This window comes from Hermetia illucens, chromosome 1 (assembly GCF_905115235.1).
Source record: "Hermetia illucens chromosome 1, iHerIll2.2.curated.20191125, whole genome shotgun sequence".
Taxonomy (NCBI): Eukaryota; Metazoa; Arthropoda; class Insecta; order Diptera; family Stratiomyidae; genus Hermetia; species Hermetia illucens.
The window spans coordinates 216,764,062-216,790,217 of NC_051849.1; the positions used below are offsets into that span (position 1 = coordinate 216,764,062).

At 44.5% G+C, this 26,156-nt stretch overlaps 1 protein-coding gene across 2 annotated transcripts; it reads left to right on the forward strand.

The window, feature by feature from the left end:
- Positions 1–1,464: 1,464 nt before the first annotated feature.
- LOC119655264 (neuroendocrine protein 7B2) lies at positions 1,465–22,447 on the forward strand. 2 transcript variants are annotated; one of them, XM_038061073.1, is made up of 3 exons: positions 1,483–1,526; positions 1,618–1,720; positions 19,962–22,447. In XM_038061073.1, exon 3 carries the CDS (start codon positions 19,969–19,971, stop codon positions 20,716–20,718), a length of 750 nt encoding a protein of 249 aa, XP_037917001.1. In that variant the 5' UTR covers positions 1,483–1,526; positions 1,618–1,720; positions 19,962–19,968; the 3' UTR covers positions 20,719–22,447. The 2 variants fall into 2 exon arrangements, with proteins under 2 accessions (XP_037916990.1, XP_037917001.1); XM_038061062.1 differs by having other exon boundaries at positions 1,465–1,720.
- Positions 22,448–26,156: the final 3,709 nt, after the last annotated feature.

Sequence of the window (26,156 nt, forward strand, 5' to 3'; positions counted from 1 at the left end):
CCGCCAGGTCCAACTTGGCCAGTCGTAACCATGACTTGATGGTATGAATGGCTTCATTTGCATAAAGCTCCACGTCCTCGGGATGCTTTGCAATTGCAACTACCACCAGGTCGTCCGCAAAACCAATCAGCGTTGTCTCCTCCGGCACGCGCAGGCCAAGCACTCCGTCGTACATTATGTTCCACAGTAGTGGTCCCAATACAGAACCTTGAGGCACACCTGCTGTCAGAATGTACTCCTTCGGCCCGTCGTCCGTCTCGTACCAGAGAAGTTGTCTGAAAGGTAACTCTCGATGAGCCGAGCCTAGTAGCTAGGAACAACCAGTTTGGCCAAAGTGCCCTTAATCCAGCCCCAGTTGGCTGAGTTAAAAGCATTTTTGACGTCCAGCGTCACCAGAGCACAGCATTTGCCCATGGCTATTGCATTTCGAGCCAATTCCACGACCTTTGCTACTGCATCGACCGAAGAACCGCCGAAACCCATATTGCCGCTCTGAAAGACCACCCGCAAGCTCGATGAACGGGAGCAGCCTGTTGTATATCACCCTCTCCAACATCTTCCCCATGGTGTCTAAGAGACAAATAGGGCGATATGAAAAGGGCACGCCGGGTGGTTTTTGGGGCTTCGGTAACAACACCAGCTTCTGCCTCTTCCACTGGGCGGGAAACACTCCTTCCGCCATGCACGATTCGAATGTGCTTGCGAACCACCTTGGTCTGGCCTTGATCGCCACCTTCAGAGCCTTGTTCGGAATTCCGTCCAATCCCGGAGCCTTGCTGTCCGCAGTACGTCTGCAGATTTCCCAAAGTTCCTCTTCGGTGACATCAGGGATCGGGAAGACGTCCTGCTGAGCTGCCAGTTGGGGTTCTCTTTTGTCTTGCTCCTGCTGCGGGAAAAGAGTTGTAATTATTTGCAACAAGAGCCGTGGGCATGTCACTTGAGGTGATTTTTGCCCGCGGATCTTGTTCATTACAACTTGGTAGGCTCTACCCCACGGATTCGTATTAGCCCCGTAACATGGAATTTGTAAGCTTGTAAAGGTCTTAGGTCCTTCCTGAAAGGCAAACTTTGGTGGGAGTTGGTTGTTTTTTCAATGATTACAATCAATAAATGACTTTATCGATCGTTCATTTATCATAAGGTCCATCGAAGCCGAAACCGAGTGTTTGTAAAAGTGCTTCTAGTGATGCAGGGTTGCATCTTTTTTCTAAAAAGTTGGTCCGAGAAAGGAGCAATGGCAGGGTTCCCTCTTTTCTTAATAGACCAAATAAATTGTATTCAATTCTCAGACCAAATATCCCTCCAAGCACAATGTTTTACCAAAAGATGCCACTGTCGTCACTTGAACATTTCCATCATTTTTCCGGGAGCTTTTGTGGAAAATGTGCTTGAACCAGTAGTGGAGTTTGCGCCAGAGTACAAACGCAACTCAACCCCCATTTGAAAGGGTAACTTTCATTCACAAATCAGAAACTTTTCAGTCGTGTCTGGGTGAACGTGGAAGATAACTTCGTTCGTGGAAAAGTGTTGAGTGTGAAAAATCATCTTCCCATAGTGAAAGAAAACACTCGATTTCCCTCTTAATTTATTCGTTTATTTTTCAATTTTCTCTTTTAGTTTTTTTCCCATCAAACTGAACTTTTCAGAAACGGATAAAATTCAGGATTAGACCTCCAGACTTTTGACGTGATCCTGCTGTTTCCAGAGAAGTGAAAAGAAGGTGTGTACAATGGGGGCTGATTTCTAGCATGTAGTTCACTAGGAACCTCATAATTTCCAATCAAATATCTTGACTTATCGATTTCCAGCCGTCGGAAAACAAAGTGGTGTAGATTTTTTCTAGTATCTTCCACGGTGGTTGGTGTGAATGGGGACCTGTACTCCCTGATAATTTCAGGCAGCATGCGTAGCCATGTAAAATATCGATTAGTACCACGGTAGACGTCATGGAATTCGTTGGGTAGGTTTGGAGAGGCAACAGGTTGTAGTCTTAATCTCTCCGAGGCGAGTCGTAATCGTTGCCGGCTTTTCACGAAAGCTAACAGGTGATTTCAGATATTCGAGGAAAACACAGATGGTTCGTTGAGTTTTTTTGCTACGAAAGTAAATAAAGGCCACTGGGCTGAATTTTGCTTCGGGGAGACATAAAAAGGGAATTCTAGTAGTTTGCGGAATGTTTCGGTTGGGCCTCTGAATGTACCTTCAACATGAAGTCCTTGGAGTTTTTTGGTAATTCTTCAGAACAATGGGAAAATATCGAATATTGAGCCTTTGAATGAGGCTGTGGGGTGTAGTTGTTTACAATTAAATTAGGTTACGCTCCCTTTCCTCACTCCTTGCGTTTTCCGTTCTATTTTATTTGGCCAAAGTCTTATCATTTGTTAATCGCTCTCTTATTGTGTTAAAGGTCCTTGGGGGGTTTCTTCCCCATGATTGATAGGCTTAACCTACATACATAACCTTCCATACAAGGAGATGAAATGGCTTTCATATTCAATTAGTTCTACGAAATTTCAACTTTCGAAGAGGCGTCCTGAGCTTTTCTGGGAGGATATTGCCTAGGATATTCAAAGAATGCAAATCAACTTCATTAGTTAAAGGTTACGAAAAGTTGGCCTCAATTGCTAGAAAGTTTTTGATGGTGGGTGCATGATTTTCTACTGAATGGCTTGAGAAAACCTCAAAAAGTATCCAAAAATGACTCGACATCCCAGGACCAAGAAACTTTTAAAATCGGAATGTAATTTCTGATGGGTGGCTAACTGAGAAAATTCAATTTGTATCAGAATAAACGTCGATGCTTTTCTTCAATAATAGCAACTGGAATGGAATTCAGCGAATAATATTATATTCTGGAGAGTACGCCTTTCCCTGTTGCCACACTAATGGCAATGTGTTTTTGTACTCTAGAAAGCAGAGTGGTAGGAGACGTAAATCCGGTATCGGGTTACTTCTGAAGGCTACCGCGCTGGCTCAGCAATACCATGCCATCTGCATCTCCGAAACCTGGCTGGACGATCCCCCGAAGGGTACTCCACTTTCGCTGTGACAGGGACCGGGATGCTTCTCGTAAGTCCCCCGGCAGTGGGGTCCTAATTGCTATAAAAGATACACATCCCACCGTACTCGTCTTCTCCTCCTCTGGCTTTCCTTTTGATTGTGTTGCTCTTCGTGTCTCCACGCCCAACTTCCTCCCATTCATTGTTTCTTGTGTATATATCCCCTGTGCTAGCCCTTCTCACCTGTATGAAGAATTGTTTGACATTTTGTCTGAACTCCTTACCGTCAGATTCCCTTCCCTCCCTTTCTTCCTTTGTGGAGATTTCAACCTCCCCATGCTCAACTGGCCTAATCATCCTAGCCTTCCAATTCCTTCCAACAACCTCTCCCATTGTTCCCTCCCACTTTCTTCTTTTATGTACACTTGCTCTGCCCTGAATTTCAATACCACCAAAAACTCCTTGGGCTCTCGATCTCTTCCTTCCCAACCTCCCCCAGCGCCACCTCTTTTTATTTCCTTGCACATCCCCGTATGTCAAAACCGACGCTCACCACCCCGCGGTTGAATTTGAAACGGAGCTCCCTCGTTCAAAACCCAAAACCAAGCGTAAAAAAGTTCAACTTCCGCAAAGCCAATTTTGACGGTCTAAACTCAACTTTAGCGTCTTTCAACTGGGTACATATATTAAGCAATTCATCGTGTGATCAAGCTCTTAACACCTTCTACAATATCCTCTCTGATCTCCTCTCCTGTTATGTCCATTCTTCCCCCTCCCTGCCTACGTTCGTACCCAACTTGGTTCGCAACGGAAATTCTTATTAATATCCGCTTGAAACATACACTGCGGAAGAAGTTTCGGGCTTCTAAGAATGACACCGACCTTGATCACTTTAAGGCTATACGCTCTACTGTGAAGTCAATGGTCAGAAAAGCGCGTAAAAGGTACCTATTGACAGTCGAAGCCGCCCTTACCCGCGGTAACTTAAAACCCTTTTGGTGTCACGCTCGCAATTCTCGTAATCCAACTCAATCTCTCCCTTCTTCTATCAGCTTCGCTGACTCCACTGCCAACTCCCCACAACAACCCTGCGGCCTTCTCTGCACCTACTTCTGTTCAATGTTTTCTCCCTCGAGCCCTCCACCTTCTACACATTTCATAACTACAGACTCCTATGAATTTCTAGCCATTCCTCTCCTTACGCCTTCCTTGGTTGAGTTCCTCATTGGTAATCTTGACCCCAATGTCGGACCTGGCCTCGATGGGCTTCCTAACCTCTTCCTCCTTAACTGTAGAGAACACATTTCCCTCCTCCTGTGTATAATCTACAACAAAAGTCTAGATGAACGCTACTTTCCCCGTCTCTGGAAAGAGGTCCTTACCATTCCTATCCTCAGGAGCGGAGACCATTTCCTTGCTGTGAACTACCGCCTCATTTCCCTTCTCTCCTCTTGCTCCAAAATCCTAGAAAGATACGTCAACGACTGGTTGACCGGGCACTTCGATCACCTCATTGTCAAAGAGCAGCATGGTTTTGTGAAACATAGATCAACGGCCTCAAATCTTCTGGCCTTTACCAACTTTGTTGCTAAATGCTTGAATTCACGACAGGAGGTACATGCTGTTTATACTGATTTCTCCAAAGCCTTTGACACCATTGACCGTCACATTCTCCTCTCTAAACTTTCATTACTAGACTTCCCTACCTCAGTCATCACCTGGCTTTGCTCCCATCTCTCATACCGTTCCTGCACAGTTTCTTTTCATGGTCACTCGTCTGGTTCCTTCTCTCCTTCCTCTGGCGTTCCCCAAGGCTCTACAATTGGCCCCCTACTCTTCCTGTTTTTTATCAATGACCTCGCCTCCATCCTCACCTGCTCGTATTTGCTTTACGCAGACGACCTTAAATTGTTTGCCTCTGTTTCGTGTCCGTTGGACTGTGCTCTCTTACAGTCCAACCTTGATAATTTAGCCCGTTGGTGTTCGGTCAACAAGCTAACGCTGAATGTCAACAAATGCCACTGGATGCGCTATTCCCTCAAACCCTTCCCAACATCCTTTTCCTATTCTCTCAGTGGACAATCCCTTTCACTACCGACCTCCTTCAAAGACCTGAGTGTAATATTCGACGATAAACTTCGTTTCAATTCCCACTTCGTTGACATCATCAATAGAGCTTCCAAAATATCTGGTTTTATCCTACGTTCTTCTTCCGACTTTACCTCAATCCAGCCCTCCTTAACACTTTTCAATTCCCTTGTCAAAAACATCCTTGAATATTGCTGTGTAGTCTGGTCCTCCTACCGCCTCCGTGACTGCCGTGCTCTTGAAGCTGTACAACGCAAATTCACCCGGACCCTCTTTTACAAAAAGAACCTTCCACGGGTTGATTATTCGTCACGACTCCGCACCCTCAATCTCCCCTCCCTACAGCAACGCCGTATCTTCCTTGATATGTGTACTCTTTTCAAACTCTGCAATTGTCTGATGGACTGCTCCGCCAACTCGGACATTACTTCCCGTATCGCCTCGTCTCATAACACACGTAGTGCGGACATTTTTGATGTGCCCTTCATGGAGCTCGAGATTTACTTTCACTCTCCGATCTCGAGGTTTTGCTGGTCCTACAATGCCCTACAGCGTGGGTCCTTTAACTCTGTGTCCCTCTCTAGCTTTAAACGTAAAATAAGCCATTCACTTGCTCCTCCCTCTGAGGACAATATGTAATAAGAAATTTGCTTTCTGTGTATTGCCCTCATTAAATAAATAAATAAATTACTTTTGGAGAGCTGTAACCTTAAAAAAAAAAAAGACTTCCGGTGTAGTTGATATGGATGCTTTCCACGAGCAATTAAACGCGATTGAGGGGAAGCTTCCTACAGGTGACATTGTGATCATGAAGGCTGATCTAAATGCTAAGGCGGGATCGGACCATATTTTGCTCGGGCATGTGACAGGGAAGCATGGTCTTGACGACCGTAACCGAAATGTTGGCAGGTTGCTGGATTTTTGCAGCTTCCATCCCCTCGGCATTGGTGGCGTATTGTTGGAACACAGAGCCTGCCATAAGGGCAGTTGGGTTTCAACTGGTCTATGTCGAGCGAGCCATCAGATCGACCACTTTGCGATCAGCAGTATATTTAGGAGTTGTATTCTGGATGTGCGTAACAGGAGAAGGCGCTCATATTGGCCTTGAAAGGGATCAACATCTGATGGTCGCTTACGTTCGTTTGTGTGTTGCTTCCGCCACTTCTCGCAGGATTGGGGAGCTGCGACCCCCTAAGTTCAACATCGACCGCTTGTACGACCCAGCTGTCGCTCGACAATGGGAGAGCTATCGAGCTGATCGGTCGGTAGATCCACTGTATAACACACCTGAAAACACCGATAGGTTGGCATGAAAACTGCTCTTTTCTCCGGTGCTGCAGTGATCATCAGCCACATCCCAAAGAAGCGTCATAAGATCTGGCTGACTGCGAAGTCGTGGGAGCGGATCGATGAATGGAAGGGGATGCTGGGCGTGACGTGCTCGAACTCCGATACCGAGGAAAATCCAGGGAAGTTCAGTGTAGTGTACATCGGCACAAAAGAAGATTTGGTGTTGCGCTGGTCAGGGGGAGCGGAAATGCTGCAGTCTCAATGGTTTCAGAACTATGTACCGCATCACGAAAGAGCTTGAATATGGTTACAAATCTTTCGATGGTCCTGTGAAGCATGTCAATGGTCGACTTCTCATCCACGGTGATAAACAACTCTCAAGAGGTGGAAAGAACACTTCACCATAGTTCTTAACCGTACTACAGCTCCTTTTGTGGATGAAAAAGCTAGTTGCCGTAACATGCGGATAGGGACTGTTCCCCAAAGAAGAGGAGAAATCATTTTGACCATCAACGCACTCAAACGGAGTAAAGCTGGGCTTGACGGTCCTCCCGGATTGTTATTTATCGCTGCACATGCAGTTACTCCACATCGGCTACTTCCACACATACGGAAATCTCGGGAATCCGAAACCTGTCTCAAAGAGTGGAAGAAGGGATGATCGTTAAGATTGCAAAGAAGAGTACCCGTTTTGAGTGGGAAAATTGGAGGGGTACCTGCGACCTCCCTGTCATCGCAAAAATAATAGCTAAAATAATTCTGAAACAAATCACATCTCGAAAGCTCATTCGACGAAGAGAAGCCTGGTTTCCGCTCCGGATCCTCCTGCACATTGAAGCTTTCGATAGCGGGAACAAGGAGTGTACCTGGAGGGCTCTACGCAGGAGACGCATTCCCGAGAAACTACCAGCTATTATCAGAGCGATATATGGGTGACACGGTGCTGCACCGAGGTAAACTCTGCGAGGATTTTAAGGTTCAGAGTGGATTCCGTCAGGGTTGCATTCTGCCATCGAAATTATTTCTTCTTGTTATCGGTGACGTTCTTCACGCTGGTTTCTCTAGAGGACGTGAATGAACTCAATGGATAATGGCATCTTTCCTCGAAAAACCTCGACTAAGCTGATGACATCTGTTTGCTCTCTCACCAGGTCATGGAGCTTGGCCAATGGCTCTTAATTCGGAACGAGAAGCAAGTAGATAAACACTGATGATAATAATAAGGTTCTCAGTCTGACGGGTCATCACGCTTTCTCTATCTGCATTAATGGGCAGTGCATCGAAAATATCGATCAATTTGTATATTTAGGTAGCGTGGTTTCTACCGACGGCGGCGCCGAACTAGATGTTGCCCAATGCATCAATGGCATTATATCCGCTTTCGTTACCCTGTGTAAAATCTTGAAATGCAGTTATCTCAACACTAAGATCAAGTAGAAACTGCTCTTTGCTAGCGTTCTTTCTGTGGGAGTAGCACATGGAAAGTGAACTCCACTGTTACTAAAAAGCTGCAAAGTTTTCCTCTATACCTGTCTGTGTCGTATCATCAATAAGAACACGGAAGTTGCAGTGGATAGGTCACACATTAAGGAGAGGCAACAATTCCATTGTAGACTATGCCATGTCCTAAGATGCCCAACGAGTGGGTTGTCCAAGAGAACTTGGCGTAGAACTGTAAAAGGCTAGTGCGAGCGTCTCGGAAAGCCGTGTGGGAGGGGGCAGAAGGAGGAGGTGCTGAAGATGTGGTTGACCCGCTATAATCCACCAAGGGGAGAAGGGCAACCATATATATACGTTGTTGAAAAAGCCCACGAACTCTCTTGCCGCCTAACCGGACCGAGCAGCGAAAAACCTAAGGATGGGCTGAAGGCAACATCCAAAGGCCCGCATCATAGCGATGATGCGCTTCAACGCAAAGTGTGAGCGACCATGCGAACATGTATTTCTACATCCCCGATTGCCGCAAGCGCTTCAAGCAATGACGCGATGGTTCTAAACTGCAGAGACATAGATTTTAAATTGAAGATTGCACGAATCGACACTGAAGCGCACTAGACCAGACTATTACCGGACAGGACTCTTTGGACGATACCACAGGTTGCAAGAATTGTCGCTTTTTGCACCTCCGTGTATACCCCGGCCCTTATATCGAGCGTTTTCAGCGCTTTATGTCAATTTTTCGGGACTAATCCGGCGGCTGAAATTACCACTGGGACAACTTCGATTGAGATCGTCCGCCAAGGGGTCGTAGTTCAGGATTTTTTCTAGCTGTTTATCAACAGTGTTCCGGTCCAACTGTAAGGCTACATCGATTATGAAGCACGCTCGTGCTTCCTTGAGAAGCAAAACTAGGTCTGGTGTGATTAACACTGTGGTCAGTGGCAATAGTGCGATCCCACAATAGCTTCGCTCGATCATTTCCAAGATTCTCTGCGGAGTATACTTATAATAAGGATGGTAGGTTGCAAGTAAATTATACTTCAACGCAAGGTTTTGATGAAGAATCTTCCAGACGGAATTCTGACGATTGGGGTATTTGGTACTGCTCAACATCCTGCACGCAGATGTTATGTGCTGGATGGTCTCCTCTTCATAGTTACGTAGCCTACAACTGGACTTGGTGATTGATTGGTGATCCTGAACTGAAGTTGGGAATGCTTCGATCTCATAGAAAAGTGCACCATTAGTCAACCATTTGTTGGAGGCTTCGATGTCAATGCCTGGCAACAAAAAATTTTTGATATAACCTCCGTGGTTGGGTTTCTCTTTCTACATGTCGACCTTCTGTTGGACTGAAGTAACATTCAGCATAGAATCCTATTCTCTGCTTCTCAAGTTCAAAGGAGATAATTCATTAGGCTGCGGTGGCCGGGTTACTTAATAGGTACGAATGAAGATGATCCCACCCGAAAAGTCTATAAGGGCAATATCTATGGTGGAAAAGGGCGAAAAAGGCGAGGCAGACACCAGGCAACTTTTTATCGAATTGGAGGATCTCGGCGCAAATTGGGGATGTCTGGAGTTCCTTATTACGCTTGGGTATTTGTGGACGTGGTCCGAATCCATACCGTCAATTTGGGTATTATTTTGGTTGTATCCTTCGTTGTCGATGTGTTTTCCCCGAACAATTGCTTTTATACTACATTTCTCCAATCCCAACTGTATGCCGATATCCCTGATGAACTGGATGGTGATGGGCTTAGAGAGTCGCCTTGGAAGATACCACGCCTGATTGGTATCTCTCCTGATGTGAGGATACCGATAGCTTCGTGTTCCAATTCTTCATCACTGTTTTCAGCGTAATACTTGTAGTAAAAACGAACGCTTCAGGTCATTAAAATTGAAGGATCCTCCTTTTAATGTAAGTGCTGTGGGGCTCATAGAGGAGGAGGGACTTTTACAATGGACAACTTCTTTAAATTTCGTATTGCTGAGCTTTATGCACGGCTGCTCCGGAAGGTCTCCTCCCGATTGCTTTCCATGGGATAATGTCAGGCAGCTGTCTGTGCTATGAGAAACATCAATCAACTCTTGTGTGGTCACGTAGTAGACCAGGAAAATCCCTCGAACCTAAATGCGTTTTTGAGCTTTCCTCGCAGTCACAAACATGCACGCAATCACATTTAGTCGCCAGCGTTATCAAACCGACGGCAGCACTCCTCTCTTACGGCGCGAATTCCATAAATCAGGACGTCCTTGACAACGCTGACTAAGCTCGCTCAGCACTAAACTCCGCCTACTTCTTTATTAGGTTCGGTATGCCTTCCTTCTCAAGTTCATTATTTGGTAAGACAGGCGTTAAAGCTTTATCTAGATAACGAATAAATAATTTTTTTTCTTTACAAATAAATAATCTTTTTTCAATTACTAGTTAAATTGTTGCAACAACGAATTCAAATTCGCCCTAGCCAGCAACAGAAACGTTAAATTTGCATGCAATAATATGCAGCATGGCCAAGCTTATCTGCTGGTAAAAAGTTCAACGTTTATTTTGCATTATTACGGAATAATAATTATGTTAAAATTGAAATATTTAAGTGTTACAGTTTTGCAGAAAAATGGAAGCTAGCAGGCTTTTGCAAACAAATATTCAAGATTCTTTATGTATATCCCATTTCCGTTAGTGGATGTGATGCTACCCGCTGCAGTTTTAGCAACAAAAATATGATTTCTGATGCATTTATAGGCGGGGCACATACATAAAAAATGTTCCGTGGATTACGTTTCCCTATTACCAAATGAAGTATCATCTTGAAGAATTCCCATTCTAAACAGATGCCCAGCTAGTGAATAATGGCCATTCAGAGTGCAAATCTTCCTACTTTTCGGCTGGATAAACTTCCCCATACGTTTGTTTGGTTCTGACTGGAAAAGTTTTGCATGTTTAGCAGCATTAAGGCTCAGTCCCCTGTCATTATGGAAAGCTTGTTCCCAGTTTTTGCTGGTTCTGGTCCGGGTATAAGGGAAATGTAACCCTCTTTTGCTACCTCATCCGAGATTTCAATTTTTTCTACCCGACAATGACTGGGTACCTGGAGTAGTTTCACCGTATTGAATCCAGAAACAGGACGATTTTTAAAGGACTACTCGACACCCTCAATGCAGCTCGACTATCTCTGCAGATTGCTGTGCGCCTGCCCTTCAACTGCTTCCCAATCATCCAGGTTACCGCCCTTAAGATCGCATACATTTCAGCCTAAAAAGTAAATTTATGTTGTCCTATGGTAAAAGTCAACTTCCCGATCCGATCCAGATCCTGTTCTGTTGTTGAGCCATTGATTTAGAAGATTTTCGCATTACGTATTCTGCTGGCTCGCCCCAGTTTTCTCTTCGTTTCAAGATAACTTCATATCTTCTACCAAACGGATGTATGAGGATCCGAGAATCAGAAGGCATTGCGGAAATTGGATTCAGTTCTCCCAATAACTTTTCCATTGCCCTGTGCTCCACGTCCATTGTTTCCCCATATATCTAATCAAATTAGTCTGTAAGCTGCTCTCGTTCCAGTGTTCTGAATAAACAAATCCAAGGGCTACCAATTGAGCAAAGCATTCAGAGCTGCCTCGGATATCGTGCTCATGTCACCGGTGATACCCAGACACCCAGTTCTTTGCAGTGTGGCTAGTTTACGGCAAAAACAAAAACCTTAACCCACCGCACTGACTGTGGATGCATACTCGAACAGGGGCCTAATGATAGCAACATATAACCACATTACGACCTGAGGCCTAAGTCCCCAAGTCGATGCAATGATCCGCTCACACATAAGTTGTGAGAGGTCGTTCCATCTTTACCTCTATATATTTATTCCAAAGAAGCTTCTTGTCTAGAACAACCCCGAGATATTTTACTTCTTGGGAGAGTCGAAGAGTTATAGCCGTCATCTCTGGAAGGCAAAGATCATTCAGTTTCCTCCTTTTTGGTAATAATACCATTATGGTTCTATTTGGATTTACTGAAAGTGCATGCCTGTGCAACTGTCAATCAAATGAATCTTGTGTGTTGTGTGTTTCTGCATATCGTTCCGAGATTTCAACCAACATCTAGGACAGTCAGGTCATCCGTATAAATTTAAGCATGTATTGGCAGATTTTGCAGTTCGCCTAGTAGTGAGTCGATCAACATCCTCGACAGAATTGACGATAGACCTCGTTGGAGGCAGCCTTTCGTCGCTTTCGTTGTTAGGTAGCGATCAACACCCACTACAGCACACAGCAATCTCCGCGTTAGCATAGCGTAGATTCACTTAATTAAAGTTTCATCGTTGCTCACTGGTGTCATCAATGAGCTTTTGCAAGGGCGTACAGTCAAATGGCCCTACAATGTCCACAAACAGTGCATCGTGTACTCGCCTTTCAGAGTTGCGTCCCCTATCTTTGAAACCAAACTATGAAGAGCACACTCACAGAACCTTCCTCATTGGTAAGCATGTTGGTTTTCATTTATTGGGTGGGATCTTAGCGCCTTCTAGCGAATATGATGCTCAACTAGTCATTTCAGCGGAAACGATGTTAAGCTGATTTTCTTGAAGTTCTTTGGATTTGAATAGTCATCTTTCTCAGGCTTAAGTATAAAGACTACCTTAACCTTTTGCCAAAAGGAAGTCACTTAGGCCAGAGCAAGATATTCTCGAAAAATATTTCTTAGAAGCTGCTCTAAATGCTCTATGCCCTCCTTTAGTATCGCTGAATAGATGCCCTCCATGTTTAGGGCTTTGATGTGTTCAAACGATAGCATAGCAACGCTCGCCTTTTCATTGGTAACGACCCGCTGTCACATTGTCCCAATTTTCCTTGCAACACCTTCTTGTTGAAAGGTTTGACACCTGTTCTCCCGGATGAGGTATTTCCACGAGAATCTATATAGATTCAACTCTGGAATTCGTGAAAGTACCATCCGATTTTCTAAGAGAGTCCAACTTGGCGATTCAGCCTTATCTGGGACTCTGCACAACCTGGAAGTCTCATTTTCTCCTCCCCGTTCCTCACAGTATGCTCTAAAAGTGTCTCGTTTCAAATGTTTTACGAGCCTCTTATATTCACGCTGTGAGTTCCGGAAGTTTAGCCATTCTTCATCTTTATTGCTATTGCAAGCACAATTTAGAAGTCGCCTGGTAGATCTCCTAAGTCTTTGCAGTTCTCCGTTCCACCATGGAACCTTTTTACCGCGTTAGCTTCGGGAAATAGGACAAGCGTCTTCGAAGCACTCTAAAAATGTGTGATTCAGACTTTCCAATTGATCTTCTATCGCCAAAGGAGCCCTTAGTCGGCTAGGGAGCTCAACTTCGTCGTCAAGAAGTTCACTAAAATTTGTCCAATCTATTTTCCTAGGATTTCGTCTTTGTATTACAGACTGTTCGCCTGCAATAGTGAGACTAACTTCTAAGGAACGGTGATATGAGACTGAGACTTCATTTAGCACTCGTCAGTTTCTAATCAACTCTAACAACTTTGAAGTGTAGACTGTTCGGTCAATTACTTCACTTCTTTTTGGTCCCACGAACGTAGGCTGTGCGTCTACGCAGGGTTACACTCTACGTTCGCAGTCATCACACCAGCTGAAGTGATAAAATCAAACAGCTTCTCTCCTCTAGGACTGCATTTGCTTTTACCCCAACAAATATGCTGAGCATTAGCATCACAACCTGTTGAAAGTTCAAGGCCACTTGATTTTGCATATACTACCAGATCCCTTAGTTTTTGCGTCAGCGGAGGACACAAAGAATCATGGGGTAAGTAACCACAGGTAACTATGACGTTTCTCTTCTTACCATTAAGCTGGTATTGTAAGTTGACTGCAACAAGGTCCTGGGAAGAGAATTGCAGTGCCTTCCGTTGTCGTCGGCTTAAAAACCTCCCAGTTTCAAGGAGTCTGGGCTACATGGATCCGTTTTCGTATAGCGGCGTTACACCAGTTGCGTCCACATCACCAGCTTCCCTTTCTTCCATTTTTCCGGGTACAGGCGGAGGAAAAGGTTCTGTCAGGCAAGCCTGTAGTCCCTTCTGCTTTGCGGCTGAAGTGTCTTTCTGCCGAGCCTTTCTTTCCCGTTTTTTGGAAGAATTAGTCAACAGTATCACCGATAGGCTGACTGTAGTTAGGTTTCCAGTTCCTCTTTTTAAGGAAGTCGCTGTACTATCCTTTCTTGCTGACCGCGCCGTAGACACCGGATGTAGGTTTTCCACTGAAGTGGAGAGCCTCTCTTCCACAGATTTCTCTATGTGGGAACATGAATCTGGTTAGGCCTCCAAAACCCATACCTCGGCCACGACCTGATCTCTCAGAGTCGCAGGTGGATTCGAAGTCTGTGACTTTTTACCACTTGGAGAGTTACAACCTTTTGCTTTTATCTTCATCTTTTTGGGACACCCTTAGTGTAGTCGTAAACTACCGCAGGCTCCCCCACCACGATAAGGTGGTAACCAAATGGGAGAGCAATAGTATTACTGCGAGTGGGAGGGCAGTTTTATTTTCGTTTCTCCTTAGAAATTGAAGTGGCTATTACAGCGTTAGTTTTGAAGGGAAATGGGTCAATATTACCAGAGCTTCTTTAAAGGCACGTCAAACCTGGAGACTCCATAGCTCACTGATCTTGGCTGTATTTCTCAGGTCACTATCATCGCACCCTTCACACGGGGTTTAATTCGTGTTTAGCATCAGCCTTCCCTTCTTTTTTTAAGGTTCCTAGTCCTAGCACCATGAAATTGTGTAAACACAAAACCTTATTAAAATCGGTTTACTGTCTGTCCATCTGTCTGTCTTTTTTTTTTTTTTTTTGAGGAGGTGGAAATCTTCAAAAGACACTGGCCTGGACACGCCAGCGTGTGGGATTCTTACCCACTAAAACCACCCCCGACTCCCTCCAAGCCCCGTGGAACCACCGTACGGTATTACGTCACAGGGCGGAGTCAGCTCATTTTAGCTTCGTCTCCTTTCGTCTCTACGCGTTGTACGTAACCGCGCTTTTCTGATCTCCTCTGCCTTTCGCAATTTGCTCTGGATAGATACGACCATGGAGTTGATCGCATCCCAGTCTTCCTGACATGTTAGCATTCTTCGCACCAGATTCTCTGGCACAAGCACCTCTCCTAGAGTCTCCTCTAGGCTCTTCCTTTCCTCCACAAACCTTGGATAGTGGAAGAATACATGCTCTGGGTCCTCTGGGACTCCATCGCAGTTTGGACAAAGGGGTGAGGTATCCAGTTTAAACCTGAACAGGTACTGGCGATATCCTCCATGCCCCGTGAGAAACTGAGTAAGATTATAATTAATCTCACCGTGTCGTCTCTCCAACCACTCCTTGATGGCAGGGATGAGCCTGTGTGTCCACCGACCCTTTCCCGAGCGTTCCCAACGCTCTTGCCATCTATTTAACGATCTCTCCCTTTCGGTGTTCTTCGTCTGCGATAAAGGAGAGATAGACTTCGCATTATATATATTCGTCATCTCATCTGCCAAGATGTCAATGGGCATCATTCCAGAAATGACGAATGCTGCATCATCTGAGACAGTCCTGAATGCCGAGCACACTCTTGGGGCTGTTCTTCTGTAGACTGAACTCAGTTTGTTACCGTTAAATGTAATCTGCAATGCCTTTCCCCAAACTGGAGCCGCATAGAGCAGGATCGAACTCACTACCCTAGCTATAAGCAACCTGGAAGCATACCGTGGCCCTCCTACGTTCGGCATCATTCTTGCCAGGGCCACACTCGCAGTGGATGCTTTGTCATAGACATACTGCACATGTGCTTTATAGCTAAGCTTCCCATCTATCATCACTCCTAAGTATTTGATCGAAGGCTTAGAAGTGATGATATGATTCCGAATTTGAATACGGGCAAGATTTCTTTTACGGCGGTTGGTGATAAGGACCGCTTCCGTTTTTTCCTCCGCAAGTGTCAGACCAGAACTTTCAAGCCAACCCTTAACAGCACTGATCGCTTCGCATGAGTATAACTCAGTATTTTCGAGATGTTTTACGACAACAACCAGCGCTATATCATCGGCGTAGCCCACCACCGTGGCTTCCTCCGGAAGGGGAAGATTAAAAACATCGTTGTACATGATGTTCCACAGCAGTGGGCCCAGTACGGAGCCCTGTGGGACACCCGCGGAGACAACGTACTCTTGGGGTCCGTCATCGGTGTCATACCAAAGCCTCCGTTCTTGTAAATAGCTGTTGATAATAGCTGCAAGATAAGCGGGAATACTAATCTTCGACAGAGATTCCCGTATTAGGTTCCAATTGGCCAAATTGAATGCATTTCTCACATCCAGGGTCACCACTATGCAATATTTGCTAGTACTGCCCCTTCCGTGGATTGCATTTTCGGCCAAGCCAGTAACCATTTTGATGGCATCAATGGTTGATCTGGCTTTACGGAACCCATACTGCCGATCTGAGAGACCTCCCTGGCTCTCAACAACCGGGAGTAATCTATTATAGATTACTTGCTCTAGCATTTTGCCCACAGTGTCCAAAAGACAAATAGGTCTGTAAGAGGTTGGCTCACCTGGCGGTTTGCCAGCCTTAGGCAGTAGCACCAACTTCTGTCGTTTCCATGATGTAGGAAATATCCCCTCAGACAGGTACGCTTCGAACAACTCAGCGAACATGTCCGGTCTGGATTTCACGGCAAGCTTAAGGGCCTTATTCGGCCATCCAGACCCGGAGCTTTATTATCTCCTATCCTAGTGCAGATCTCCAACAGGTCGTCACTGGTGACTGGCGGTATTGCCGTGTCGTTCAGAAGTCGCTGGAAGCTGTCTATGTCCTCCTCTTGCTGAGGGAATAACCCCTGGATGATTTTTAACAAGAGTGTAGGACACGTGATCTGCGGAGATGATCGGCCTCTGAATCGCCCCATCATGATTCTATAGGCGCTCCCCCACGGGTTTACGTCCGTTTCTAAACAGAGCTCCTTAAAGCATTCCCTCTTGCTCCGCTGGATGGCGAGCTTGAGGGTTTTGCGGGCTTCCTTATAGGCGCGCTCTTTTTGCCCTTGGTCAATTCTGCCTACCGCTCTTTGAGCCGCTCTTCTGGCTCGGTGACAGGCTGATCGAAGGCTGCCAGTTCAGCATTCCACCAGTAGTTTGGTCTTCTACTGGGGAATGAGCGCCTTCTCGGCATGGACGCGTCACACGCTTCGGCGATGCATTGGACCACATGGGCAGCTCTTTCCGTGGAGGCGCCTGCTTTATTAGGTTGGTCTAACCACACCTCCATGAAGGTCTGCTCATCCAGAGCTTTAGCGGACCAGCCTGACATCTTTTTCGGTTTCGGGCATGCTGATCTTATGCCCGGTGACTCCATCCATAGCCCAAAGAAGATTGCCTGGTGATCGCTGTGGGTGTAGTGGTTGCTGACACACCAAGACATACCACGTGCCAGTGCAGGGCTGACAAAAGTTAGGTCTACGATTGAGGTAGACCCCCCTTTCTAAAAGGTGTTTACACATCCTTCGATGGCCAGAACGACATCCAACTGTGCGAAAGTGTCTAATAGACTGCGGCCCCTTGCATTTGTCTCTCTGCTACCTCACTCACGGGCCCAAGCACTGAAGTCACCAGCTATCACCCTTGGACTATGACCCCTTGCGTCGGGAACAAGGCTATCGAGCATTTCCTCGAATTCGGGCAGTGTCAGGCTTGGTGGGGCGTAACAGCTGTACACATATACCCCGTTTATTTTCGCCCACACAAAGCCGCTGTATGTCTGATTCCCAGTACATTGTATGGCCTGTCGACCGCATGCCCATATCGCCGCTCCACCAGACGAATCTATAACCCACACGCCACCGTGACGGTTTCTATAGGGTTCGCTAATGATGGCAATTTCCACCTCGGATTCGTAGATGGTCTGCTCGAGTAAATCTTGAGCGATCCTACAATGATTGAGGTTTATTTGAATAAACCTCATTTTTTCATTGAAGTCAGCGCCTTCCTAAATTCCGGGCATTTAGCACTTCCGGCAATATGCCCGTAAGCTCGCATATTCCGTCTGTCTATCTGTCTGTCCGTTCTCGGAGACGGTTATAGCGATTGACACCAAATTTGGTAGAAAGGTGGGAACTGTAAACGCTCACGCATACAGTGAATTACATCCTTTTACGTCGAATTTAAGGGGGGGGGGGGTCTCCATACATGCAAAAGGGGGGTGTAAAATTTTTTTTCATCAAATATAGTCATGTGGGGTATCAAATTAAAGGCCTCGATTAGTACTTTTCAAAGTCGATCTTAGTTTTGACATTCGTTGGAAGGGTGGGGAGCGCGGGGGGTTGAAATTGATCACTTCTTTAAGAGAGCCATTCTTAGAAACTACCAAACTGAAAAATCTGAAAAAAATCAGGGGGCTGCCACTATATGGTGCCTGGGCTCCGAAATACCTTCCATGCCGATATCTGTTTAAATAAAGTCAATAATAGTATATTACTACAATTTTTTGTAATTGGTTAGAAACCCCCCTTAAGTTCATCCTAATACCATGAAATTTTGCAGTGATATAGGCTAATATAGAGCATGGTCTTACCAAGTTTGGTGGAAATCGCACTATTACTAACAAAATTAAGGTTGTTGCAAATGAAATGTCGGATATTTGAATAAAATTTCAAAAAACTATAACTTTTATGAAAATTAATTTTATTAGTCAAAATAAGAACCAGCAGCTTCAATGCACTTCTCCCAACGAGATACAAGGGCATTTATTCCAGTTTCGTAAAAGTCTGGGTTTCTAGAACTAAGAAATTCTTCAAAGGCACTTTTGACAGCTACTTCATTGCTGAATTGTTTCCCCGCCAAAAAGTGATCCAAATGCTTAAAAAAGTGGTAGTCGGTTGGCGATAGGTCGGGTGAATATGGTGGATGAGGAAGAGTCTCATATCGTAATTCATTTAATTTTTGGACCGTCATTCTGGAAACATGAGGTCGGGCGTTATCATGGAGCAGTATCACTCCATCTCTGTTGACCAATCTAGGCCGCTGAACACGTAATTTCTCGTGCATTTCATCAAGTTGGGCACAATATTTCTCTGCATTAATTGTTTCACCACGCTCCAAAAACGAATAATGAATAATTCCAGATGCAGACCACCAAACAGTTACCATTACCTTCTTCGGGTGAAGGCTCGGTTTTAGCATGTGTTGTGGAGGCTGATCGGCATCTAGCCATTGCGCTGATCTGCGACGGTTGTCGTACAATATCCACTTTTCATCGCATGTCACTATTCTGCGCAAAAAGGGATTGTTCCTGTTGCGGTTGAGTAGAGAACTGGATATTTCCATTCGCAGCGCCATGTTTTGCTCGTTGAGTTCATGCGGAACCCACTTATCAAGCTTCTTCACTTTTCCAAGCTGTTGTAAGTGCCGAGATACTGTCGAATAGTGTACGCCTATTTTCTCTGCAATGTCACGAATCGATGATCGGGGATCAGATTCCACTATCAAATGCAACTCGTCGTTGTCGATCGATGGTACTGGGTGTCCACGAGGTTCACTTTGGAGGGTCATGTCGCCTGATCGGAATTTTTCGAACCACCGCTGTGTCGTTCGTTCGTTTGCTGCGTCAGCTCCAAATGCTCTGCAAATGTTTCTGGTTGCCTCCGCTGCGTTGTGACCAAGTTTAAATTCATATAGAAAAAGTAGACGTTTTTGACTCCCTTCCATGCTTTTTTCTTTGAGTTTTACTTGGAACTTCAATGACGATTGAAACTGAAATGACTCCTTGATCGAACGAACGACTATTTATACTCAATTATCCCATACCACCAGAGTCACCTTGCGGCAGTTTTAAACATTAAAATCATAACTAACTTCACTTCATTGAAAAATCCGACATTTCATTTGCAACAACCTATATAATACCTCAACTTTTTTGCTTCTTTGAAAATTGAAGACTATGAATATCAATATCACCCGAAAGTGGATACTCTTACATAATATATGGATATATTACGTGCTACGTACTAAGAAATACACAAAACCTTTCGTACCTGAAGCGTCCAGCTTCCGGTTTTCCGACTTGTTCTTAAATTTAAGTTACTATTAACTCGAAAAACTCCATCTAAATTCCATTCTTTTGTTTCGTTTTAGGTACAATATGAAGAAATTTTTCGGATTATTCATCTGTCTGTTGCTTGCCGTGGGGCTTCAATGTGAAGTTCAGGCATACATGCCCATGTCTGCTAAGGATCACTATTTCTCTGATATCCTTCTCAGGGAAATAGTCGATCGCATGGGTAAGGACTTAGTCGACAGTTCAGAATCTTACATCGATCCAATGAATGATGTACCAGCTCACTTGGCTCTAATGGCGCGAGCCTCTAAAGATTTGGAGGCCGAACAAATGGATTACGATGCATTACTCGAGGGAAATCCCAGCCCTTCTCTACGCGACCAGGAGTATCTTCAACACAGTTCCCTATGGGGACATCAATATGTTTCTGGAGGAGCTGGTGAAGGACCTCACCGGGTTAAGCCCCAGGTGAAAACTGATGCCAGTCTGCCTGCATATTGCAATCCTCCAAACCCATGTCCCTACGGCTATACTGAAGATCAAGGCTGCATTATTGACTTCGAGAACACGGCTTCATTCAGTCGCGAATATCAGGCTTCGCAGGAATGCATGTGTGATGGAGAGCATATGTTTGATTGCCCTGGACAAGATACTAGCGATGACAATCGACAAATGAACTCAGATCTGGAAAGCTTCTTGGCACGCCAATTTCACACCGGAGAGCATAAGAATTTGGTTGCCAAGAAGTTCCATCCACATGAAGACAAATTGAATCCTTTCTTGCAAGGAGAGAAATTGCCGATTGCGGCCAAGAAAGGATTGAATGTTGTCTAAAGTGCAAGCCGCGTTAGATCGCGCCTGAGCCCAGCTTTACCGTTGACGACCCTTGCTAACACACGACACTGGCCAACGCTTTATAAGGACAACATGAAAACGTATATTATATACCATTAAAGTATTTTCGTTCATTGATGTAATCTTAGACTCGTATAACCAGATATGTGTATATGCAAGAGAAAAAATATAAATTTATTATTGTCACAATTTAATCCATTCATGTAAGATTATTGCAGGTATGCGAACTACAGAATGTAAGCTTAAATTCGAACCTGTCGCATACTTAAGTTCCTTTCAGCCTTCCTCTACAGTTCAGGGCGATAGTAGCTAATGCTTCTGCTGACTATGGCCTGGACTAAGTGAGGAGATCACTTTCAGATACAGAAAGAGAAATCTTAAGATAGCTGCGTATTGTTAGGATAAGAAAAACAAATTATATTGTACTTATATCAATGTTATATCTGCTATCCTTACTCAATAATAATAACCACAATATAATACATGTGCATTAATTTTAAATAACTTTACTTTGAAACAAAAGATACAGTGTCAGAAGGAATATGTACACAACATATCAGGCACACAGAGCGCTTCGCCACTCGCCGGCTAAGTCCAATTAAGGTCCCTTTGCTCTCACTAACTTTCTTTCAGGGACCTTGGTCGGACTTATCGCGGCTGCTGGCGACGCGGTAGAATACGAACACCCAAAATGTCAGATAAAATGTCAAAAAGAGTCAAAATCATGAATGACTTTCGAGATAAACATCCATGAAGAGTAAAAAATCTATAAAAATACCAAAAAAATATATATATATCGAAAGAGGCATTTATTTTGCATATTTCGCACACATGACACCGTTTTTGACATTTTATCTGGAAGTTTAATATTTAAAGATATTAAATAACGAGATAAACTTGATTGTTTTGATTTCGTATTTTATTCAGACCGTTAGTCTGATCTGGAGTTTTAAAGTGGACGTAGCGAGTATTTGCATAAATAAAGATACAATAATCCTTAATCACGTTAATTTTTTGAGTAATCAGAAAACTAATCATTAATCATAGAATAATCATAACAATTGCAAGTAAACTACTCTGTCTAGACTAATCAATCAACATGCATGATAAATATTAATCACCAAGCATACATACAATAATAAATTATGATTAATGTGTAAGAAAAGCAACTTTGAGGAATGTGTTATTGTTTAACTCGTCGAGAGAAAATTATTTTATTGACACAAAATACAAAACAAATCATTTTCAAATATAACTATGAGAAACGAGTAAACGAGAAAGAAATTATATTGTCACAATTATCCATATGTCTATCCATTAACACTTGGAAAGCTTCATAAAGGACAATTGATTAAACTAGATAAGATAGAAATTTTTGGTTCCAGGATGTTTTCGCCACCCGCAAATGTATGGAACCAACCAATCGCTCTCATCTGCTCGATATAGCTTGTATGAAATTATAACATATTATATACGGCATAGTTCGCTTCTTATCTTTCACTGTATTTTTGAATAAAAAAATCTTAACAGAAATAACGAGAATGATAGATTGGAAAATTGCGACATGTCTGAGTCATTTGTGGGAGGTGAGAGGAGATGTCATCCTATACAACCTTTGCATTGATGCTTATGATGCCTACTTGGAGTCAAACTATGAATAGTATTAATATGACATACATATATAACAAAAATACATTAAATCATTTCAGATTATTGGTGTACGCATTCGTGTTTTTCGTTTTTGGCGCCTTCAGCTGGTGAACAGAGGTTGGATACCGCTTTCTCGGAACTAATTTTGTCTGAACTAGTAAAATCCCAAAGGTTCTTCCGTTAATGTATTTGGTTAATCTAGGATGACACCTGAGTGTTTTACTAAGTTTACAGGACTCGCTTTAATTGCGGTGACGACTAATCGGCTCAAATGAAAAAACGGTTAAATTTCTTCATTCCAGGATACACACTTGGGAAGCACTGTAGAAGATGAGATATGGGAGAGACATGAGGCTCCATGGGGAAGAAATGAGTGGTTCGATGAGGTACGTCAAAATTCCATAGGAGTCAAAAAATAAGGACCCTCGAGTTGGAGGTCAAAAAAGGGTATCTGAAAAACCAGTTCCACAGCGATTATTTCCGATTTATTAATTTGTGAATTATCTGTTCGTATGCTAGTGTTGTCACCTGCATAAGTTCAAGGAGCCCTCTGCCATTCAGGTCTCTTCCGTTCGAGAAGGGACCGAAAGTGACGCATAACACGGCTCCATTTCTCAGCACTCCTCAGCACAATCATGCCATCGCGCCTTCCCAAATCTGTTCAGGTAAGACTCAAACCTGCATGCCCGCTTAAAAATTGGGTAAGGAAGTAATCAATCTCACCGTGCGTTCGGTTCAGCCATAGGTCTAAATTGTCGATGAGCCGCGCAGTCCATTTGCCTATTGACTCATTTTTCAAAGAGAGTTGCCACTCGGTAAGTGTGCATTGACGTTCTTTGCGAGCAACTACCTCTCTTAAATTTTCGCCCTTACGGCGGTAGACAGCTTTACGCTCCTTGGCAAGGAGGGCAACGGAGATCACCCCCACGACCACCATAACAGCCGGTTCTGAGACAGTGGGATAAGCAGACGCCACTCGCAAAACTCGCCGTTTCTCCACGTGTGCTTTACTCAGGATGCACCTCCTTGTCAATGCACCTCCTTGCCCATACCTCCGCACCATAGAGCAGAACCGACTGCGTTTCTCCCATAAGAAGACGTATCGTAGTAGATATAGGACCCCAACATTGGTCATTAGCTGACCCAAAGCCGAGCTTCCAGCTGCAATCCTGCCCACTACTGCTTTGATTTGCTTGAAGAAGCCCAGCTTCGATTCGAGCATTAAACCAAGATACTAAACAGCTGGTTTTGACTCTATAGCCAGCTCGTCGATCAATATGGGACGCAGGGTCTGGATTCTCTTTCTGGTCACTTCTTTTTTTTTCAGCGGAAGGCTGACACCATGAGCAGTCATCCATCCGCTTATCCGTCACAATAATATGTTAACTCTGCTTTGCAACTTTGCCTGCACAACCGACCAGGCACGACACTTCGGGCATATCGAGTCTCAGGAGACTATTACAGGAAACGTTCCAGAGGTCCGGCCCTAAGTTTGATCCCAGTGCTTTTCCCGACGTGATTTCCATCCTCCTCTGGCCTTCTAGCGCCTCATAGAGCAAGGAACGGTCTTCTAGATAATCCCTCAATATCCGTAAGGCACGTGGAACAAGTTTTCTAATGTACTTAGCATATCTGTACATCTTATGGAGTTGGAGACATTTCTGACTTCCAGGGTTACGAGGAGACTGTGTGCCTCGGCTCGATGAACCGCATCTACGACCTACATAGCAGCATCGACTGTGGATCTCCCCGTTCTGAACCCGAACTACCTTGGGAATAAGTCTCCGGCAGCGCGGATCGCGTTAGCGAATCTACTCCTGATGAGTTTTTCTCCGTGTTTCCGACCGTATCAAGCATACAGAGTGGTCGGTATGCATACGGAAGCTCCGGGTTTCCTTTTCCCTTCCTAATCAACGCAAGTTTAGACAACTTTAAGCGACAAGGAAAAATGTCTAGCTGTGGCATGCTCCATTTAAGAGCCTTAGCATTAGAACCACCGCTTACCAGCTCCAGAAAGTTTGGCATCGTTTCATTCCGCGTCAGGTAAACGCTAAAAAAACGATATCCAGACAAACCCATTCCCTGGGTAAGAACACGACGTCGAACGTTATCCCGAACTCAGATGGCAGCGGTACCCAATAATTGGAGATGCCATGAAGCCCAGTCCCTGTTCTGGTATTCCTCGTTGATTAGCACTAGACAAGCTTCAACTCCGAAGCGAACTGCGCTAGCAACTAGTGAGCAGTTGCACTCCGGGGCATATTAGTTTGAAAAATACGGATCATGTCCTTCGCGCCGTTGCACTCACCAGTTCCGCTCTAAAGACTGGACACGGTTCCGAGCCCGCAATGTGCGCGAAGATCGTCGGAATCCCGTGAAAGATATCTCGATCGAAAGGGGAGACGCACCCGATTGCAAATGCAAAATTTTTGATGGTGCGCCAACGGAAACGCAAGATATGGCAGAAAATCCAGTGAGTTCGAGGCCACGGAGAATCCAAGAAAATAGAAAGTTTTCCTGAACCCCGGGTCGGAAAAATGGCGAAAAATCGAAAATCGCCACTGAGAATCCAAGAAAAATGGCGAAAAACCGAAAATTGTCGTATTTCCCTGGGGGATATCTCGGCGGAGAGGCGAGGCGCCCCCGATTCAGGAAATGCAAAATTTATGATGCTACGCCAAAGGAAACTCAAGATATGGCAGAAAATCCAGTGAGTTCGGGCCCACGGAGAATCCAAGAAAATTGAAAATTTTGCTTTTACCTTTTGAAAGTAAGAGAGATTCCAACAAGTTTCTCTCTCTCTCTTCCGACTTGAAAATTTCTTCTCCCCCTGGAAGATGCCGCTCCGTATATGGATAGGCTCTGAAAAATTGGCACCTTCAGATCAAGGTACTGATAAGGTGGTGTGCCACCCTTCCATGATTGTCGCTAAAAACTTTATTAGTTTGGGATCAATGCGAGACAGATGTAGGACATCGGTTAGTCAGGCATGCGGGGCACTGCTGAAAGCCTTGGTATAATCGATAATGAGTTGCTTTTTGCAACCCCTTGACCCAAGTTGTTCTGTTTTAACCCGTTAAACCGTCGCGAATTCCCTTGTTTGTTTGGTGATTTTCAGATCCGGTGGGGACCCACGCATCGGTATAGACATGTTAATTTTGTTGAGGAATCGAATCACTTAAAAGACCCCCCCCCCCCACATTCACGATCTTGGCTAGCACAGAGGCGTCAAGACCGTGTCAACCGAATGTTTTGATGGAGCTTCAGTATTGGCGAGCAGTTTCCAATTTCTTTTAGGTTTTGGGGTAGCTCTGCCCTCTAGGTCATCTTGGCCACTCAGGATGGTCATTTGACCAACTAAGCACCTTAAGTTGATTACAAGATAGTCTATTCCGGCACCGAATTTCCGTTTGATGTGTCGAAAAAAGATATATCAGTATCTTAGCTTTCTGACCACCTAGCTCAGTTGGTAGAACTGGAGACTTAGGATCGTGGGTTCATGCCCCACGTTGGGCGCCATTTATAGTAAATGTTGAACTAGAGAATAGCCAGGATGACCATCCGGATTGGTCACCCCCAACCTTAACGTTCGTTTACTCAATATTTATGAAGCTGTTTTGGAAGAAAGCTGAGCAGTTTATCCGAAAACATGGTATATTTTTAGAATTCTCCACCCTCTACATAACTAATTCTGCTGAGCATGTAAGGTAGGTAGGTAGATAGGTATCAGTGACCGCTCCGAGGAGCCCAATTAGCGCTTAGGTGCG

Excerpts from the sequence above, each read along its gene's own strand:
- LOC119655264 (XM_038061062.1), top strand. The coding sequence starts at position 19,969 with ATGAAGAAATTTTTCGGATTATTCATCTGTCTGTTGCTTGCCGTGGGG.